Source organism: Octodon degus, unplaced genomic scaffold (assembly GCF_000260255.1).
Source record: "Octodon degus isolate 3935 unplaced genomic scaffold, OctDeg1.0 scaffold00025, whole genome shotgun sequence".
Lineage (NCBI taxonomy): Eukaryota > Metazoa > Chordata > Mammalia > Rodentia > Octodontidae > Octodon > Octodon degus.
The window spans coordinates 18,124,958-18,146,095 of NW_004524601.1; the positions used below are offsets into that span (position 1 = coordinate 18,124,958).

Below are 21,138 nucleotides of genomic sequence, written 5' to 3' on the forward strand. Positions count from 1 at the left end.
TTCAAACTTGGAGCTATCCTCCTCATCAGCCTCCTAACTGCTGGGCTTACAGGCATGCACCACCATGCCTGGACAAAGCTGAAACTTTGAAACTGCTAGAAGAAAGTGTAAAAGAAACTGTTATGGCAAACACTTGAAGCCATTGGCAAAGACAAAGACAGCCTGAATAGAATCCCAAGAGCACAAGAAATAATAGTAAGAGACAATAAATCCCATCTCCCCCAGTCAGATGGCTGCCATCAAGAATATAAAAAAATAATAAATTCTGGCAAGGATGCTGGGAAAAAGGACCTCTTCTGCACTGCTGGTGGAGATGTAAATTAGTACAGTCACCATGGAAATCAGTATGGAGGCTTCATAAAAACTAAATCAATAAAGAAATGAAAAATGTAAGAAAAAAGAAAAATTCATCTATTTTCCATGATGATTAAGAGAAAATGCAATGACACACTTAGTATCCTTTTGATTGGCAACATCATGTGAATTAATCTATGTGTTTCATTATACAAATGAGTGACTTGATTTTCTTTCTTGTTTTAATGTATTTGGTGTAGGGTCTCACTACACAGCTGGGACTCATAGTGATCCTCTCATTTTCAGCCTCCTCAGTGCTGGGATTACAGGCCGGCACCACCATGCCCCAACTCAGTGGCTGGCTCAGGGTGCCTGGGGGTGGGGCTGGTGTGTCATGTGGTGTAGGGGATAAAACCCCAGTCCCCATACTTAGTCCTCTGAGCTATGTTGCCTGCCCCCAAATGAGTGACTTAAGATGACTATATTGGAATGTTTTACCTGAATGCTTCATACATTAATTTAAATATATTCTGAGCACTTATTATGACTGTGACAGTGGGGAGAGGGAAAGGGTGTGGTGTGAGAGCTTGTGTATGTCTTCATCAGTTTTCTCATGGCTGAGATAAAGTACTAGATACCCGAAACTCAAGGAACAGATTTTTGTTTTGGCTCCTAGTTTTTAGCACCCAGTTTCCAAGCTCTGACACAGAAATGGCATGGTGGAAGGTCCTGGGCAGAGGATAGCTGCTCACATCATGGTGACAGGAAACTGAGTGGAGTGAGTCTGGGAGAGGGACCCCTGCAGGTCATGCCGCTGCGGACTGCTTCCTCCAGCCTACCTTCCAGCATCAAACCAGCTGCACCAGCCCATGAAGTCTCCACCTTCCCAAGGTGCATGAGGCCTTTAAGGGACATTTTTGTTTTTAACCTAAGTGAATGTGTGACTATGATTGTGTGTGTGTGGGGAGGGGTGTGTGTATGCATGCATGAAGTATTAAACAGAGTCAGGCTGTATTTGTTTTATCTCTTCTGGAAATATATAAACATCATTCATGAACCATGCCCCTGGCAGGGGATCTATTCATAGCAAGTTATAGTTAGTCTCCTTTATAAGACAATTGGCCTGGTTACATTAGCATGCAGTTGGATCAATGTAAGGTATATATTCTTCCAACTTAAACAATAGAGAGGTTTTTCTTTTTTATTGAATACTACATTAAAATGGAATATGTTAGTAAAAGCAATATTTCTTCCCCATATCAAGCTTAAAATACCTGCGGAAAATTAATGAAAATATTTTTAAAATATATATTTTTCTTTTTGCTTTATGAATTTTTAATTTATGGGTACTTTCTCATGGCTCATCAGGTATGGAGACTGGTTTTAAATATAGAGCTTAGCAGCGGCTGGGATTCAATCCAAGGCATGCCCTTCTGGCCCTGCTCCCGGGGCACACTGAGGTGGCCATTGAAACTAGGCATGGTGGAGTGCCTGTTATCTCAGCTCTTGGGAGGCTGAACACAGGGGATTGCTACAAGTCTGATCTATGTAGTAAGACCCTGTACTAAAATACAAACAAACAAACAAACAAACAAACAAACTATATATATATATATATATATATATATATATATATATATATATATATATCTTAAAGTTATTGTGCATCTCAGTTGTCTCTTAATCACTTGAGAGATAAAAGAATATTAGTCTCATATTACGGATTTCTTATGATCAGTTTAACAACTTTTATATTCTTCAGTTATAATCAAGTTTTTGAGCTCCAAGTTAGACTGTGTGTTTTCTTGCCATTTTAACTGTACACTGGCTAGATGTTTACTGGCACTTATGCTGAGTTTCTTCCATTGTAATCATGAAAACTTTTAATTCAAAATTAGACAAATTAAACTAGGTGTGGTGGCACATACCGGTAAGCCTAAGGCAGTAGGTCTACAAGTTCTAGTCAAGCCTTGGCATTATAGTAACTCAAAAAAAGTAGACAAAACAATATTGAAGGCATATGGACTTATTATTCTCTTACCTTTTCTCTCAGATGGAATATTTATGTTTAATTAATAGTAATTTAACAGCAATATAGGTAAGCCACAACTACAGAAACTGCATGTCAACCACCAGTCAAAGATTTTTCCAGAATATCTTTAAAATGTGTTATTACTCATGTGTTTGCTTGTGTAACAAAGAAAATCAAAAGATATAGTTGAAAAGATCTTCACCTCAGTTTTATACAGGATATCTCCATCTTGAAGTGTTGTATGCAACATGTGAATTTAGGTTTAGATGTTCATTGATGATGATGCAAACAATGAGTTAGACGTTAGCATATAAATACATATCTATACAAATATATTATATAAAGTTATGTATTTATAACTATCTCAATTACTTTTCTCTCATTGCTAGAACAAACACCTGATACCCAGAGTTAAGGAAGGAAAGAACTATTTAGCTCACAGATAGTGGAGGTTTCAGTCCATACTCAGCTGGCTCCAAGGCAGAGCGGCACATGGCAGAGGGCAGCTGTTCATGATAGCAGAAAAATAGCAAGGAGAAAAGGGTGGAGTTGCAGCTGTAGCAGCTAGCTAGGGTATCTCCCCTCCTTACATTTTCATGCAGATTATCTGCTCCAGGGTGGGTGTAGCACTTATACCCATAATCCCAGCATTTGATCATGAATCAATCACAAACTCTAACAGCTGCCCCAGTGAGTGCACGAAGCTTTGGGGGGACAACTACACACAAACCATATCACTAATGTATTTATTCTTTTATTTGATCAAAATATGTGTTTTCAGGGCTTGAAATGCTTCACTTCAACAAGCTCTTCTTGACTCGAGGGTTTATGCTGAGAAAACTGCTGTGATTCTGTAGGCGATCCTTTTGTAGGTGATCTGTTTCTTTTTTTTAACAGCCCTTAATATTCTGTTCTTGTGCTGAATTTCCAGAATCTTGATTGTTACATGTCTTTGTGTAGGTTTATTTTGATGTTGGATAATTGGAGTTCCATATTCCTCACTTATTTATATGTCAAATTCTTTATCCATGCTTGGGAAGTTTTCTGCTATTAGTTCTGTAAAGAGGTTTTGTAATGGCATTTGAGCTGTCTCTTACTTTTCCATTAACTCCAGTTAGTCTTATGTTATTCTTCTTTGCTTCATCTTGCAGCTATTCGATTCATTTTTCATAGTTTTTTGCTGTTTTCAAGGTATTATTGTTTTGTGCTTGCTAACTGAATACTGTCTTCTAGATCTGATAGTCTATCTTTGCCTTCGTTCAATCTATTGCATATACTTTCAATGGAATTTTTAATTTCCTGTATATCGATTTGTATCTATTTTATGGCTTCTATTTCTTCCCTATCTTGGGCATGTATGATTTCCATTGCTTTTCTAAGCAACTTTATTTTTCTATGGGTCTACCCTAGATTATTTTACTATATCTTTCATGTTGACTACTGCCATTTATTTTTTTTACGGAGAGATTATTTTTTCTATAGTCATATTCATTTGTTTTTCACTTCTGCTGTTCTTATTTCAGAAAGACCCAGTGTGTGACTTCAAATTTCCTCTATCTTATTGTGACATGAAGTTGTCCTGGGTGGGCTGGAGGTCTGGGCTTGTATTATGCTTCTTCCTCTTGTCATTTTCTATGTTTTATTTCCTGTGTTGGTGCTTGTAGATTTCCTATAGTACATAGCTTTCTCTATAGTAATGACACTTCCCTAGGAAGTGTCTATTCCTCAGAGCGGTCTTCTAGTGTAAGTGGTTCTAGGTCTTTGTGTCTATCCCAAGAACCTGTCTTCCTGATTTATTAAGGATGAGAGGTTGAAATTTATTTAGCTCAGCACCCTGTCCCTTGGTACTGGACTACGGTAATAGTCATTACCTCATATAATCACTATGTTGTTGTACAAGGGAGAGAAATTGATGATAGCATGAATAACATCCTGGTTAAGGAAGTAAGTACACTTAGCAGTAACAACATCATCAAACACAGCCTAGCAATTAGAAAATTGTTGGGGCAGGGGAGATATCTCAGTGGAATAAGCGCTTCCCTGGCAAGTGCAAGGGCCTGAGTTTAATCCCCAGTTCTGCAAAAATAAAAACAAAACAAAACCAAACAAACAGAAAAAAAGAAACAAGAAAATTGTTGTAGCTACTAATTTGGTACCTTTAATTTTAGGAACAGGCTCTGTAGTTATATAACAAAATGCAACATATATCAGGAACTTGTACAATAGTCTCCCATTGGTAAACTGATTTCACCTTGATTGTGTAGTTTTGAAGAGGGATAGGGAACAGAACAGGGAGATGAATGAGGAGAAATGTAGTAGAAACAAGGCTGTAAGGCCCCCAGTTTTGGGGAAGTTGGAGAATAGTGCAGAAAAGAATGAAAGAGAAAGCAGAATTACATTGAAGCAAACCAGAAAAAGAAGAGATGATGTTCATTCAGAAGACAGATAGTTAAGGGAAGAGAGAAAAAATAGAAGAAAAGAAAAATATTGGTAATAAATCTAATTAATCAAAGGAAAAATAAAAGGAAGACATCAAGAGCAAACAAACACAATAAGACATGCAAAACACAAAACAAAGCAACAACAACAAAAAGAAAAAACAAAGAAACAATCACAAAACACAAAAAAGCCTGCTCCAATCAGCCTGAAGAATGAAAGCCAATCAAACAAAGAAAAAGAAAAAGACAATAAAATTCCTCTGATGTCCACAATTCTGTGGCAGTGTCCATGTTAGATGGCAGAGATGTACTGTGTAGCCCTGCCAAGTTTTCAGGAGATTTTGTAGTGAGGGGCTTCTCTCATCCTTGGGTTCTGGGGTCTGGGACTGGTCTGCAGTTGACAATGCTTCCAGTGTCCACATCTTGTCATGTTTGTCTCAATGGTGCTATGCCAGCTCTTGGGAAGGGAAGGCCACGGCTTGCCCCCAGGCCCGTGGGCACATATCTCCTTCTGGACCTTGTGCAGCTGAGTCTGTTCCACAGCAGGAGCCCCTGTGAGCCTGTGATCATCAGGAGGGGGAATGCCTTATAACTAGATGGCTATTTCTAGTTCTTATTTAGGGATAAGAGTGGCCTTCGGTGTCCATCTGATTGTGTCTGGGTGACCCCAGCTCTGATTTCCCCACAGATTTCTCCCTGGCCAATTCCCAGCTGACAGCAGTCCATTGTGGCTGCATGGCTCTTCCCTTATTCCACTCCAGGGCTTTGGTGCAGGGGCAACTTGGCCTGTTCTTCTCCAGGGCTTCCTCTTGTTCCCTTTGGAGTGAAACAGCCCCTCCTGTCTACTTCTGTCCTGTTTGCCCATCTACCAAGCACAGCACCAGTTTACCTTACTCACCAACTGCTGATTTTGTTGGGCCCTTTGCGACACGGTACATGGCCTGTGAGAGACCTGAGGTTTCATAAATATATGAGTTTTGCAGTATCAGGTGTCGTAGCTTCCACAATAGTTTATTTGAGTGAGGCAAACTAATCCTATTTAGAAATGACACGCTGGTACCATTAAAGCTAGAAAGGAACCATGTAATTCAATTAATATTATAAATTTATTTTAGAAACAAGGAATCTGGGATGTAGACAGGTAAATGAATTTGCCTGCAGTGGCCCTGCATGTTTTATTGTTAGTTCAAGACTATCCCAGAATGCTTTGTGTGAATAACAACCTCTTCATAGAAATCAGTGGTTTCTTTGTTTCTCTTCTGTTTCCTCATCTTTCCTTTGGGAGGAGAATAAAAAGGTGCTCTCAGCTCCTCTGGAAGTACTTGGAAAGTGTGAAGGACTACAGATCCCGCCCTCCCTTGTGACATTTGGTCCTCATTTCCATGGATCACTAAACTAAAATCATGTATATGTGTTACTACCCTCTCTCTTACCTATATTTTTAAAATAGCCCACTCATGCTTTGAGATTGTTTATTTTATTACATACTAAACCCATGGCCTGGAATCTAACAACATTACTGATTGAGGAGGGAATTTGTTAAAGACTCAGAAGAGTTTCCGAAATAAGATACGTTAAAGAAACGAAGAAGCCAGCTATCTGTAATTAGAGTTAAGAGTTCAGGCTGTGGAAGCCCAGATTTTCCAAATAAAATAACATCTAATGTCATTTATTTTTAGCTGCTCACACACTTTTTTTTTTTTAAACAAAACATACTTTTCTTTAAATTTAAATTCCACTATGACATAAAACCTTAGGCTTCTAGACAATTCTGGGAGCAGTGTGTGTGTGTGTGTGTGTGTGTGTGTGTGTGTGACTGTCTGTCTGTCATCTCCCTTGTGACCCCCAGGGCATCCTCTAAGAGGGGAAGCCTGCATTTGGGTCTACAGATCTGGTCACAAGGAAACCAACAGAAATGAGCAGCTTTTGCTTTCCTGACTTTTACTGCTCTGGCTCCCTTCACCTTGGGCTTCTGTCAGCCCAAACGGCATCTTTCACTTCAGCCAAGTGTAGGTTATTAGCTTATGAAAGCCAAAAATGATGAGCCGTCCCACACATCCAGCATACGTATGAGCAAGATTATAAAAATCATCATAATCTCTGGAAGCAGAGCGAGCCAAGCAGCCCAGGTCCCTCTTCCTTTACTAATTTGTACACAGTCCCTGTTTTAAGAGGACACGTTCTCAGAGGGTACTCACATGGGACTGCTGAACCAGCTGTACAACTTTTATTTTGAAGAAAAAAGTTGAGCCTCAGAACAGGCTGTTTGAAAGACAGGGAGGGACTTAGCGCTGCCTGGTTTGACCAGCATGTGGAAGGACAGCTCTCACGGCTGTGATTCCATAGAGAGCTCCTACCTGGGTGACACTTGGGGTGGGAGGCTTTCTGCTCGCTTTGCTCTTGTTTCTGAAGATCCCGGGCACGTCTCTCGCTTGTGTCAGTGTGACTCTTGGTGGTGTTTGCACACCCTGCTTAGTGGGGGAGTGCCCCGACGTGCCTGTCTTATGTGGCCTTTATGGACACACTGCTCAGCTGGCAGAGATCAGGGAAGTTTTCTCCCAGCACCCAAAAAGAGAAAGAGGAAACTACTTTTTCCTTCTGGGCTCCTTGCAGCACAATAGATCAGGATAAACTCCCACATTCCCTCCTTGGATTTTCTGGAGTGGTCTCCAGGAAGAAGTGAAATCCTCACCTTTAAATGGATGACCATGTCACCATCAAGAAGAAGCATCTCCAAAGACCCATCTTTAGGTAAGTGAAGCCACTTCCCAGGTGGCTCCGGGGCTGTCAGTGACAGTGGTGTCTCACCCTCACCTATAACTTGGCATTCAGGCACTAAGCTGCAACACATAGTGCAGAGTGTCCCTGAAGTTTAAAACTTTGTGTGTGGTAGAGGAGCGCTTTTCCTTTCTGCTTTCTGAAACTGTGCATATCCTCAAAGTATGTTTTAAAAACATCTTAACTATTCAAACACATGAATGACATAGCGCTGGAAAAACTTTGGAAGCATTGTGCAATCTTTTACTTTTTCTGACAGTGGCTGTGCAGCTCTCTAAATAGAAAATATTGTGCTTGGTTCTTTCAACCGATTATACTCCAGGGCAGGGTTTTATTTCTCTAAATGCTCTGTCTTTCTGAAGTAATGTGTCATGAGAGAAATTTGAAGTTGATAGCTACGGTATTGGAGTGCATGTTTTAGAGCTCGTTCGGGAATGTCAGTTAGGAAACAATAGAGCAATAAGAAAAATTGCGCACTGTGGAGGAATCTGTGGCCAAGGAAAATGTAATTAACACACAATAGGTTGGGCTAAACTTTTACTTTGGGGGAGAGAAACTTTCTCTAGAGCAGACATCTCTGTTGATTCTTTATTGATTTTAAACTACGTTAAAATCTGGAATTAGGAATTAATAATTTTAAAGTCGGCAGACAATGAACGCAATTTCTGTCTTTTAAAACAAATGTTATTAAAAATCTACGTCAATTATACATCAATTTTATCCTTTCTTCAAAACTACCAAGAAATATAAAGCTACTAGACAATACCATACGAATAATGTCAAGTTATAGTCACTGGTTGTTGATGGAGAATTAAATAGAATTTTGATAAAAATTCATAATAGAAATTTACGGATTGAAATTGGCATTTTGTGGTTGCTACACATCAAAAGACAGTGAATCTACAAGACTATAATTAGATAAAATGTGGCCATTTTATGTACTGATTGAGTAATATTGCTGTCTTCTTGATGCAAACAGTATACTTACAAAATGCTAAAAGCAGTGCTAGAGCGAATCTGTTTTAAAGCCTTCTTTTGAATTTAAGTTATATCTAATTCATATATAGGATTTAATATCATAATCTGGACTTAATTTTGTATTGGGAACTCGAATGCAGCAACAGGAGTAAATAATTAAATCCCGAATGACCCCAAATGCGTGTTCACTTGCTGTCTGCTTTCTCTCAAGAGCATGTGTGACTTCAGCGAGGCATGCTCACTGCATCCATGATTCCGAACTTAACCTCCGTGAGGCACCACTCCCACGGGGCACCCACAGCCTCTAGGAATGCAAGGTAGTGTTGGATAAGGGCAGATTCTTCTAGCCATTGTTGCTGGCGTGTATTCCATGGGAGAGTTTTGGGGATTGAAGCAAGTAGATTTCATGCCAAATCTGCATCCACTCATCCCCTCCTGATAAATTATGTGCCTACCTGCCACTTGCAGGTGAACTGCCATCTAACTGCACTCTTAAAAAAAAAAAAAAAAAAAAAAAAAAAAAAAAAAAACAAAACAGGAAGACCAGATCCCGTGTGGCCATTGAGACTCTCTGCCCAGATAATTAGAATAAAATTTAGCAAATTCAAATGATTGCTTCATGATCTTGGAGGTCCAGAGGAGGGCATGTAGCTATGGCAGAGGTCAGGCTTTCACCCAGGCAACTGTTTGCCAATCGTTGTTGGATGTGGATTCCTGACCAACTGACACTTAGGTTAAGTCTAGGTCAGGCAGGAGTGGGGGGTTGATTGACTGACTGGTATGTTGACAATTAGCATTGCTTTTCATTTTTTAACCAGGCTACAACTGTGGTGAGGGAAAAGGAATGCGCAGAGTGAATTAAAAGATTCAAGAAATTAGCCACAGTTCCTCAGAGAAAATTTGGGACTGATTGTCACTAAAACGCAACAACGTTGACTTACTGACGGCTGGTTATTCATTTGGGCAAGTGGGCAAGTAGACCAAGATTGCCCTTGGCACGTTGCCTCTGTCCTAGGAGGCACTTCGTTTTCTTGGTCAGCGCCCCTCTCCCTGGGACCCTGGTCCTCATGGGTATCTTTTGACTGTCTAGCATCTCACAATGAGACCTCTTTCTCAGCCCTGTCCTTTCTGGTCAGAGACCCACTCTAGCCCACTGGTAGCACATGGACCGCAGCAGGCTGTTGGTATCATTGAAGCCTCTAAGAGGTTCACCATCACTATTCTAGACCTTCCCCTCTTAGTATGTTCTGGTGCATAATCCACTTCCCTAGAGTGGTACATAACAGTTATCAATCCACTTGATATGTAGATCTGTTCCTCCTGTGCTAGTGGGGCCAGTTATAAATTTAACAGAAATTTTGTAAAAGTTATATCTTGGTTGTTTATAATTAAGCCACTTATAATTTTAGTCATTAAGACAAATCAGTCCAGGAATTTTTCTTTTGAAGTATCAATTTGCATTGAAATTTCTTTATATGGGCTAGTTTCTCCTATAACTGAATTTATAGCTTTAATTCTGTACACATGATCTTCCTGTAGTCGTATAATCCAGTATTTATCTAAAAACCTATGATCCAGTCATGGAGTGGGTGCCAGAAGGGAGGTAATGTCCTAGGAGAGCCCCAATTCAGTAACTACTAATTGTGACACCTAAGTGAAAGGGGAGGAAGAAGGAGTATTCTTTATTTAATTTTTGGGACTGGATTAAAATCAATTTTCTTTCAGCATAATTTCCCTAAATTTGAGAAAGCAAAAATCATCCATCAGATAGAAGCAGTAAGGTGAGAGTTTTAGAGTAGGTGGTGGATGCTGAAGTTCCATGGCTGGATAAGATATCAAGGTGACTAGTTGGCCTCTGATGTTACTAAATCCAGATTCTAAGAGTGTCTGGGCCCCTTCCCACGAGAACTCCCAAGTCATCTCACCTAGTTAGGTTATCAAATCTATATTTTAAAAGTCTTCTTTAGGCCTCTTGGAAATCCATTGCCATTCCACGTCTGAGGCAGAGAACAAAGGCAAAACTCTAAGGAGTTCGCCAAGGCAGGAATGTTACAGGACCAGCGAGACTGTTCAGCGCAGAGCTGGTGTTTCCTGAACTCACTTGAGGACTTATCTGCAGAAGTCCTTATGGCCGAGATTCGTGGAAAGCAGAGATGATTCCTTTTACTCGAGAGAAACACTTTACGTTGTACAATTTCCTAGGATAGACATGCTGTCACAAAACTGCAGTCTTACGTTTTAACCAACAGCACTGAGTTTTGTCCTTAGAACTTAGAAAATAAAATTACGTAGATTTTTAAAATCCATGATGTAAGTCTATGCTTCATATTAGAGGGCTTACTTAGACACGTGACTTTAGTCTTTTAACAACTTTTTTTCTGTATCACCAGAGCACTTCATTTCTGATAATTTTAATCATCAGTTTATCTTTTAACATTTCTATCATACATTCAAATAAAGAGCCTATCTGTAACTTTAGTAAAACAATTAATGAAGACAATTCCATCTTGTGGAGTATTCATATTGCTTGGTAAATTTTATATGTCCTTATAAGTCAATCAATCATAAATGGTGATATCAAGGAAATCTGGTTTTCCTAAAAAATGTATTTGTAAAAATATCTTATATCTGGGGGCCGGGAGATGGTTCAGTAGAATAAGTGCTTGAAGTACGTAGAGAAAAATGCCTTTAAAAAGTAAATTGAAGTGGTGCTTGTAGGTCAAACGTTAGCATTCTTTTGGAACCAATGACCACTTAAACTTCTCTCAGGGCTAAAAAGTTGTTATTTTGGTGGTGATTTTCCACTAGAAGTAACCCTAAAAGGTCACCAGCCATCAAACTATACCAATAGTTTCTCATTAGCCCTGGAATTAAAACCTGGAGAGTTCATCCAGCATCTGAGTTACCAAAGTAGATTGCTGCCAGGACCCAGGACTAAGGAAAATTGTGTTAGGATTGTCACAGCACTCAGAACATGCTGTTTCTTCTCTTTATGTGTTTTCAAAAGTTTTATTTTTACAAGTATCTGCTAGCAGTGGAATTCTGAGTGCGTTTTTGGCAGACACATTCCTTTCACATAAAATGTAGGCAGCAGTAGGGTGGAATAACAAAGTCTAGATAAAAGTCCTAATTTTCCTCGTGGGCTGAATGGGGACAGTGAGCAGCCCCTTGCTGGGTCTGAATTCTAATTTCAAAGTTTGAGATTTTACACATTTAGAGGTATTCTAAAGTGCCCTATTTATCATAAATATTTATTGTGTATTTAAAATCATTACCTTTTAGAGTATAAATTCTTTTGTTTATTCCAACATGTTAGCTTAGTGCATAAATGTCAAAGCTGAATCAGAAATTGCTGACATTCAGAGGTGACACTGTATTTCAGATTTTCACACATTCATGAGTTGAGCAACTGACTGACAGTTTACAGTAGTTTACTAGACAAGGTGACCAGACAGTAATCAGTCGTACTGGTGTCACAACCATTTTGTGCAGCACTTGGGGCATGATAGAAAATAACCCAAATAAATTAATACAAAGTTAACATCACTACAAAATTTAAAGAAATTGTGTTGTATTACTGATTTTTCTTCCATCCATCTTGTGTATTTATGATATTTCTTAACTTAAGCCTCTTTTTTAACAACTTCCTCTCCCCTAAGATATGTTCTTTAGACGGAAATACCGATATGGTTATTCCAATTAATCTTCTTGTCTAGGTTAAGAGGATATTGTGCTGTTTATTTTAAATTGATCTTTAAAATAAATTAAAGGAAAACAACAAGGACATCTGCATGTAAGACAGGTAATATTAATCATAAGAAAAGGCATTACTATGTCTATTTTTTTGATTGAGATAAGAGCTCTGATTTTAAAGTAGTCACCATCAGTTGATAAACTATGATTGGTTACGCATTTTGATGTCAGGCTGTAAGTAATTTACTTCCTGTGGTAACAGCAGAAATGTAAAGTTTCTCCAATGAGCTTCTCATTAGCAGCAGCAGCAGCAGCAGCAGCAGCAGCAGCAGCAGCAGCAGCAGCAGCAGCAGCAGCAGGTATTCATACTAACAAATACCTTCATTGAACCCTTAGTGTATCTATAGGTGACTTTGGTGCATGCAAAGGTCATGGTAACTCCAGAAAGAGAATGAGATTCACAGTTAATTTGGGGTATGTGGCCAGCAAACGAGAGCACATTACAGCATGGGAAAGGATCCTTGGTTCAGGAGTCGCTCAGGTCCTGTTTCCTAAGTTGGTACAGTGTGTTAATATTTATCTTGGTATTGGTATGATTCAGAAACTGCTTCTCAAGACCTTTGAAAGTCTGAAGAGAAGAAAATCAAAATTATGCAAGCAAAGTGATCTACTTAATGGTTTTACATCATTTGGAAATGTTTATAGTAATCATGTTGGCATGCATAGCAGTCAGATAAAAACAAAGGACAAAAAGTTATTCTGCTGGACTGTTGTTTAAAAGATGACCTGTAGGGTTGTAGAGATACAATAAAGAAGTCTGCACTATTTATAAACCCCATCTCTTGGGTGCTATTACTGAACATAACACAGTTTTGACAGCTAGTTCTCATGGGAAAGCTTCAGTTTATTTATATATTTGATTACAGCCACTGGGACAGGAGCTCTAATTGAAGAAAATCCAACATTTCCTGAATTGGAGCCACTGGAGGTGGGTGGGGCAAGTCGGAGTCCACTTATGGCACGGATGACAGTACTTGCGCGTTAGAATTGTGACATCCAATTCTAGTCCCTCAAAGCCATACTCTTTGTTAGGCAGAAGCATTCCTTCTGCATTTAATTGCTGACCATTTTGAGTGGTTCTGTGACTTCAGACTTTGGCATCTTAGAATGCTAGTTTTAGAAGACTTTCAAAAACTAATTACGATTATCAAGCAGTTGTTTATAGGCATGTACAGTTATGGGTTTTTGCTGTGAAAGTTATTTCAGCTTTAAAACCATTCATATTTGACATTTTTAAAGATGAAAGACTTTGGAATGAATTGATTAAAGATCAATGATAATGAAAAGCAGTAGGTCTGTGTCATTGACATACAGAAGTACAGTTTTGTAAGCCCTCATTGATGATGGAAAAGAAAATGCCACTAGATCAAGTGACTTTTAAGTTATATCATTAAATCAAACTTTGAAAGAAAGTAGTTTTTCTTTGTTGGTGATCTCTAATGAAGATTACAGATACTTTTATCTTTTCCAGTAGTTAGGTCTGTGTGAACAATATTAAAAAAGAATAAAAGAGACGTTTGCTAATTCCGAACCCAAAAATAGCATCTTTGGTTCAGTACAGCTGCCCACATTCTATTGTTTCTAATTATGAGATATCCCAACATCTTTTCTGCACTACTTTAACTGCATGTATCCATGAATTTTATTATAATTATTTGAGTGAGTGGACCAACTGTCCCTAACACAAACAAGCAAACGAACACACACACCCCAAATTCACTAAGATTCCTGAGGTTAGAATCAATTTTAAATTCATCTTTATATTTCTCACAACCTTTAGGAGAATATGTTCCTAAATAAGTACTTGCTCAAGTCTTCAGACAAATACTTAATGGGTTCAGTTCAGTATGGCAAATTTGTGAAGGCAGATTTTCAGGAAACTGTGATCAGAAATGAAAAACACACGTTTTTTATTTTCAAATACTGAAAGACTAAACAAAATCCAGCTGCAAATTGTTAGCTAGTGATCCTTGATGTGAATGAATGATAGAACAAATAATTGGTTTTCTTAGGTCCATGTAGTGGTCATGTTTCTATGTTCAGGGTGAATGATGGCCAGTAAAATCTGCAAGGATCCTGGCAGCTACATTCAAGAGGATTACAAGGGAGTTGGGTATCTGGTTCTTATTTGTAATATTTATTACAGGATGAGAAAACCAATGGTCTCTGTAACACACCTGTCCTGATTACTTGTATATTTCTCTAACATTAAAGGAAAAGATGATATGTAATTGTTGAATGCATTTGTGTTGTCCTTAACTGGAATTATTCCAGCATCAGAGATTCGAGTGCTTTTAACCTATTCCATCTTTAAATAACTATGATTTGTTAAAAAATACTTTCTTAAAATCTGTCTTCCTATGAATACAACTTTTTAGCGGAATTGAATCAAGAGAACTCAATTCTTTTCCAGACAGCTCTTAAAACACTGAAGACATTTTTTTCAACTAGTAATATCTACAAATATTCCAGAAACATGGTGGCTTAAAATGACACAAGACTCTGGGTGGGGTGAATTGTTCTTCTAAGCTGTACAAGGTTTCTCATGCATCTGTGGCCAGATCACAGGTTTTCTGGGTGAGTGACTTTGCTTTTATATCTTGCCAAAATTTTAGGAGGAGGAGGAAATGGAACTTCATTTACAAGGTTATGACTGAGTCTGATTGAATCAAACTGCAACTGTACCATTAGGGAAATAAAAAAGTCACATGACTGAACCAGAGTTGGTATGGGAAGGCCAAAGCTATAGCCAGAAAGAAGATCTTGTTGAGTTGGGCCAGTAAATGCAATAAATCTCCTCTGACAGTCCTCATATTTTTTCTGTTTATATTTTACTTCATTTTTAGTTCATCCAGCCATTCAACAGACATATGATTTAAGCTGTTTATGTTTTAAACTGGTCTGTGTGTCCAGTGAGAATAGAAAATTTGGGGGCTGGGGATATAGCTCAGTAGAATAAATGCTTCCCTGGCAAGTGCAAGGGCCTAAGTTCAATTCTCAGTTCCACCAAAAAAAAAAATAATTAACATTGCTGTGAGGTCCAGATGCCTGTCAGGTGGCCAGTGCATCAAATGTTGTTCATCTGACATCAGGGTAACAGCATGCCTGAGAGTCCAGGTTATAAAGTTCTAATATCAGAAGTTAGAAAGTCTTACCTAATGGCTGAGAACATGAGCTATTACACTGATAATGACTGACTACATTTCCATAATTTCTTTTGGATAATTTATTTTCATCAAGTGTCACATTAGCACACTTCAGGAAATTAGTTATTTTAATAGAAGCCGAATATAATTAATTATATAATTTTGGTCAATTCAATTCCAATTCCACCATGACATGGAAAGGATGCTCTGTAAATAGTAATAATAAAATAAAGCTCCATAATGCATTTCAATTATACTTGAATCACATCTATAATACGTATTCTCTTGGGATTGAGGTTTCTTAACTTCTGAAAATTATTTATGGAACAGTTTTATGATAATGATTTCTGTCAATGAATCCTTCCAAATATCACATTAATGGGTAAATATTTTGGGGTACAAATTATGCAAGCTCTTTTTTATCAGTCATTTATGAAATGGTTCTGTTATTGACATTAGAATTACAGTTTACAAACAAATACAAAGCAAATTTTTTCAGTTTTACCTCAAAGATTCTGACTCAGTAGATCTGGGAGTAAAACGCTGTGATGCATGTTACAAGTTTTTAGTTTCTGCTGATTCATAGGTAAGATTGAGACCAACTTTCCTTAATAATATGATTAATATAAAGTAGAACAGAAGAGCCAACTAATCAGGAAAATCTTTTAATGACATCGTCATCATCGCTGGAAGTACAAGTCAAAATTTTTCTTTTCTTTCTTTTTTTAATTAAAAAGTATGTTATTTTCAAGGAACTTTTGAATAAGAGGGTTCCTTTAGTCTCTCAACACTGCTAAACCCTTTCTTAAGGATGTAGGTTATGATGGTTAGGGTGGAGTTTGAAGCTTTGGGATCTGACCCTAGAATTGGTGGAACATGCTTCTAGATGTCTCTAATTGTCAAGTTAATGTGGGGTGGATTGTGACCACTAATCATGATATGTCAACTTGAATATAGTAAGCAACAACTTGTGGGTTAGTAAATCACAATTCTGGTATTTCTGTGGATAATGAACATGTATGTAGGCCAGAAAACTGAGTGTGAAAACTCACCCTGGGTATGGGTGACACCAACCAACAAGCTTGTAGCTTGGGTGGAATAAAGAGAAAAAAGAAGGAAGTGTCCCCATTCTTGAAGTACTCCAGTCTTTGCCATCACTGTTAGACATCATCTCCATCAGTCATGCAGCATGGACTTGCACCGTGACCCTTCAGAAAGCTTACAGGCCTTTGACTTATAATTGGTGTTGTATCACTGATCTCTATTGTTCTGTCACTTACATATGTTTGGGCTGAGAAGCTCCACAATCCTTTAGTTCCCAAGAGTATGTATAGACATTGTGGACTCTTCTACTACTGATTCCAAAAATGGCCATTGTGAGCTTTTCCTCTTCTGATACTGTAGGCCTACCTAATAATTTCTTTTGCATAATTATACATATATTTTCTATTGATCTTGTTACTCTAGAGAATCTTAACTAATACAAATTGTAAAGCCAGAAGGTGGGGCCTTTTCTCTGAGTATCCCTCACCATGAGTCTTAGATGCCTTTGGAAGTGGTGTGTGGAAGGAATTCAGTAAAGTTTACAGTTGCAGGCTAGAGAGTGGAGCTTAATGACTGGTTCTGATCAGAGACTGGAAGATTGGAATGCTCATGGGAGTGCACAGAATAAAGCCTGGGCTCAAGAGGCTTCAATTGGGAACAAACACTGTTGTCTGTTGGTCAAAAATGCAAATATGTTATGTTCCATCAGAAAATTTGTCTAAATTTTGCCCATGTCCTGAGACTTGTGGGAGACTGAGATTGAGAGTGGAGGACTAATTAATCTGGCAGAGGAAATTTCAATGTGTAGTATCATGTAACATTCAGGCTGTGGCATGGGTACTGATGGCCACTTTTAGCCAGACTTATGGTAAAGACTTGGGGCATAAGGTGAAATAGAAAGATTTTAAAAGACTTAAATTTTGTCTCAGAAGGAAACATGTATAAAGTTGGGGCCAAAGGAGGTGTGGTTGCTAAAGCAATTAGGGTCATTAAGAATAAACTCAGTACTTTGTACAGGGATAGAAAGGAAGATACCTTGAGGGCATCTCTGGAATCAGCCATTCCACCCATTGCAGGCTGAAGAGTACAGAAGTATCAACTTCTATTTTTTGAGAAGAGAGTCCTTGGAAGCCCTGGTAAGGAAGGAGTTAATAGGGATTTATTTCCCCACAATTTATTTTGCCATGCTCAGCCATTCAGGAACTCATAGGTCACTGTAGTCATTGGTCAAGGAGGTGTGGCTACTGTTTCCACTAACAGAAGAAGTTGTTGTTACCCATCCTGTAACTAAGTGGTGTCCCAAATTTTCTGATCAAGGAGATTATGGGACCACAGAGGAAAGTGACTGATGATGCATAGTGTGCCTAAGGAGAGTCACTTAGATAGAAAAAATTCATTCAGGTTTTCACAGAGAGCAAATTGGTCAAGCAATGGCCATGACTCATCCAGATGGCTGACACTGACAAAAGATCCACAAGGTGCTATATGTGGTTCCAGGGTAAATCCTGAGGGGATTTGACTGACCTTGTCAGTTAGCAAATGTTACATAGATCTTGTTTTAACTTAGTCTTAACCATCCAGCAGAAAAGTGTAACCATGAGGTACAAAAAGTAAAGCTATATTAATATGCTGAGCTGTAAAAGGCTCAAATCAACAACTTCAGACAGAGTTGCCAGTTGTGCTGGTAACTCACTACTATTATGGACTATTGGACTATATTGGGTTATTTTGTTGAATTCAAGTACCTACAATATTTGGACTGGTATCAGTATGTAAAGGTCCTTTAAAGACTTCTCCAAATATGGCTTCTCTACAGCAATAGAATGTCCATCTCTGACAAAACAAAACAAAAAAGGGAGATATAAATAAAGGACTGTTTTGTAATGAAAAAATATGTGTGTATATACAAGATAATTAGGATAGATATACAGCTACTTTCTCTTAGTTCATTGAGAAGAAATGTTTATACTAATATTGTTTAGACAAGATATCATGGCTACATCTTACGCTCCGAACTACTATGAAGACAACAATGTGTGGAGTATTAACTATTGTAACTGTCCTACTAACCTGTTTTGAAACTATTTCATTGCTATTTTATCTTTTCTTTCTCATTAAAATGAATAAAAAACTAAAAAAAAAACCCTTGAAATGAAAAAAAAGAAGTTGTCATAATGGGATACTAGTTTTACTGATATGCAGAATGCAAGATTGTACAGCTAGGGAGGTTATCACCCAGATCTCAAAGAACTGTTTAGAAGGCCCGGGAGGCAGTCCAAAGAGAACACTGCATGAAGCTATAAAAAAAAGCAAAGGTGCAATGGAGATCTCAGGAAATGAGAGATGTCATAAATGTACAACATTTGCCTAGGAAAGCTGTAGGCTGCAAATAGAACCAGTACAAAAGAGAAGCCGTGCGAGATACAACCAGAAAGGCCATTGATTGGTTTGGCCAAACCCTCTGAAACTCACATTTTACTACTGTGTGCCCCAGATAACAGCTATGGAACTACAGGACTTAATAGCATGTCTTTGTATCTGGAAACTGGTTTAAAGAAATATGTCTGGTTGTCAAGTTGACAAGGAGTGGATTGTACTGGTTGATCCATCGTGTCAACTTGAGAAGTTGAGAAATTTAATTAAAGGTCTCAGCAGGGAGCCAGGGTTCCTACTTTATAAACATCCTCATTGTGTGCCAGAGGAAGGCATGGACATTATATGATTTCTACATCCCCACTCCAAGCTACCCTGCTTATAATATAAGGAGGGGAAACAGGCTCCCTAGCTGCTGCTGCAACCGCTGCTCCTCCCTTTGCTTCTTGCTGTTTTTTGCTGCCCTCTAGCATGTGCCACTCTGCCTTGGAGCCAGCCAGGTATAGACTGAAACCTTCACTAACTGTGAGCTAAATAAACCTTTCCTTCCTCAATTTTGGGTGTCAGATATTTTGTCCCAGCAACAAGTAAAAAGTAACTGAGACAGGGAGGTTTTGCCCAAGCCCTTTGAAGCTCACATTTTACTACTGGGTGCCCCAGATACCAGATATGGAGCTATAGGACTTAATAGTTGTCCTCTAGGTTTTGGTCTTATTTTGAACCAATTCTTTTCTAGGCTTCTATTCCTCTTCTTTAGAATAGCAATGTTTACTCTGTGCCATTTTTCATTGGCATGGCTTTCATTACTTGCTTTTTGTTTTTACAGAGGCTCAAAGATAGGAGTTTTTCTTGATCTTAGAAGAGATTTGCATTTGGACTTTTGAAAAATGCTGGAACTGTTCAGATTTTGGGGAAAGGATTATTGTGTTTTAGGTTATATGTGAGATAAGGTGCAATTATGAACTTGCTCTTTTCTCATTTTAGAGATTGTGTGGTTCGAGGAGGTGTGCTTGAGTAGCAAGTTGAAACAGGTGAGATGTGATAGGTTGGCTGACTACTTGAAAGGCAGGAATTCACCCAGAGGATTAATCAATATGCTTCTGGGTGCATCTGGTTTGTCATGGAAGTATGGTCTTTGGGTCTGTTTCTCCTCCCTCATCCTGGCATTCATCCCCCGCTCCACTTCTCAACATCCATGAACTAAGCAGCTTTGCTTCATCATGTTCATCTCCTGCAATGTTTCTGTCTTGGAGCTCCCTGATGATGGACTGAGAATGTGAGCCAAGGAAACCTTTCCTCCTTTCAGTTAAGGGTGTCAAGTACTGTGTCCTGCAATGGGAAAGGTGAGTGATACACAAGTCCATAAAGAACAGAAATGAACTTCAAACAATGACTTTGACTTTGTCTGTGCCTCAAAGGTACTGAGGAATTTTTAAATTTTAAAACATGTTGATGTTTCAGATCTATTTTATTTTGCTGGGTAAGACTGAGGAACTGGTGTTCTCTTATACTTCCTAATTTTCTTGTGTACAGACAAATGTGATGGCTACAGGTGTAAAAAGAAGCACAGAGGAAAGGCGACACAAGATGGCATAACACTGAGCGTGACTTCTGAAGGGTGAATAGGAGTTTGTCAGGCAATTGGAAGAAGGAGAAGACATGAGGAAGGTGGGAGGGCATGAGCAAAGGAATAGGGGCATGAAAGTACGTGGGGAGGGAGAGTGCTGGAACTGGGAAGGATTTCAAGTTGGCCGGCGCATGGTGAAGCATTTCTCAGAGGAGGGATGTGTTGCTCATAGTTCAGGTAGGTCTGGAGAGCCAAGACTGTATTGAATGCATTTGGTACACATGTGTTCTCGTCCACATGACCTGATGTTAAACTGACAAATTCAGGGAGCTGAACTCTTGATCTCAGCTTTGTCAGGATGGCATTTTGTCAGAGGAGACTATTTCCTCAAGATACTCTGAAGAAAAGCATCCGTTATGTTTGGTTAATACTTCTTGTCCTACCCTGTTCTTCTTGGGATTTATAAAATAGACTAGAGATATGTTATAAAATTTAAACTTAATACTATCAAAACATATTCTCTTTATGTATGCATAGTGTTTATAAATAATCCTCAGAAGGTAGCATTTCAAAGAAACAGCACAGCTCCCCAAAACGTCCCCCAAATTTGCCTCCTTTGTGTTTCTGAAATTCTCTTCTCTGCAGCTAGTTCTTACTTTAATTATTTCTTTTCTTATTTACATTGTATGGAAGATAGTTTGACCCTGAGACATTTTTCCATAATTAACATTTTTC

At 38.6% G+C, this 21,138-nt stretch overlaps 1 protein-coding gene across 3 annotated transcripts in view; it reads left to right on the forward strand.

The window, feature by feature from the left end:
• Positions 1 to 21,138, forward strand: part of Pde1a (phosphodiesterase 1A) — a 387,035-nt gene that overhangs the window by 80,518 nt on the left and 285,379 nt on the right. Inside the window, exon 1 of one of the 3 annotated variants that reach the window (XM_023712343.1) lies at positions 7,043 to 7,515. The exons of the other annotated variants lie outside the window; for them this stretch is intronic. Coding sequence (XP_023568111.1) covers positions 7,463 to 7,515 — 53 coding nt within the window. The 5' untranslated portion in view covers positions 7,043 to 7,462. Of the gene's footprint in view, positions 1 to 7,042; positions 7,516 to 21,138 lie in introns of those variants that run through there. 3 annotated transcript variants of the gene reach the window in all.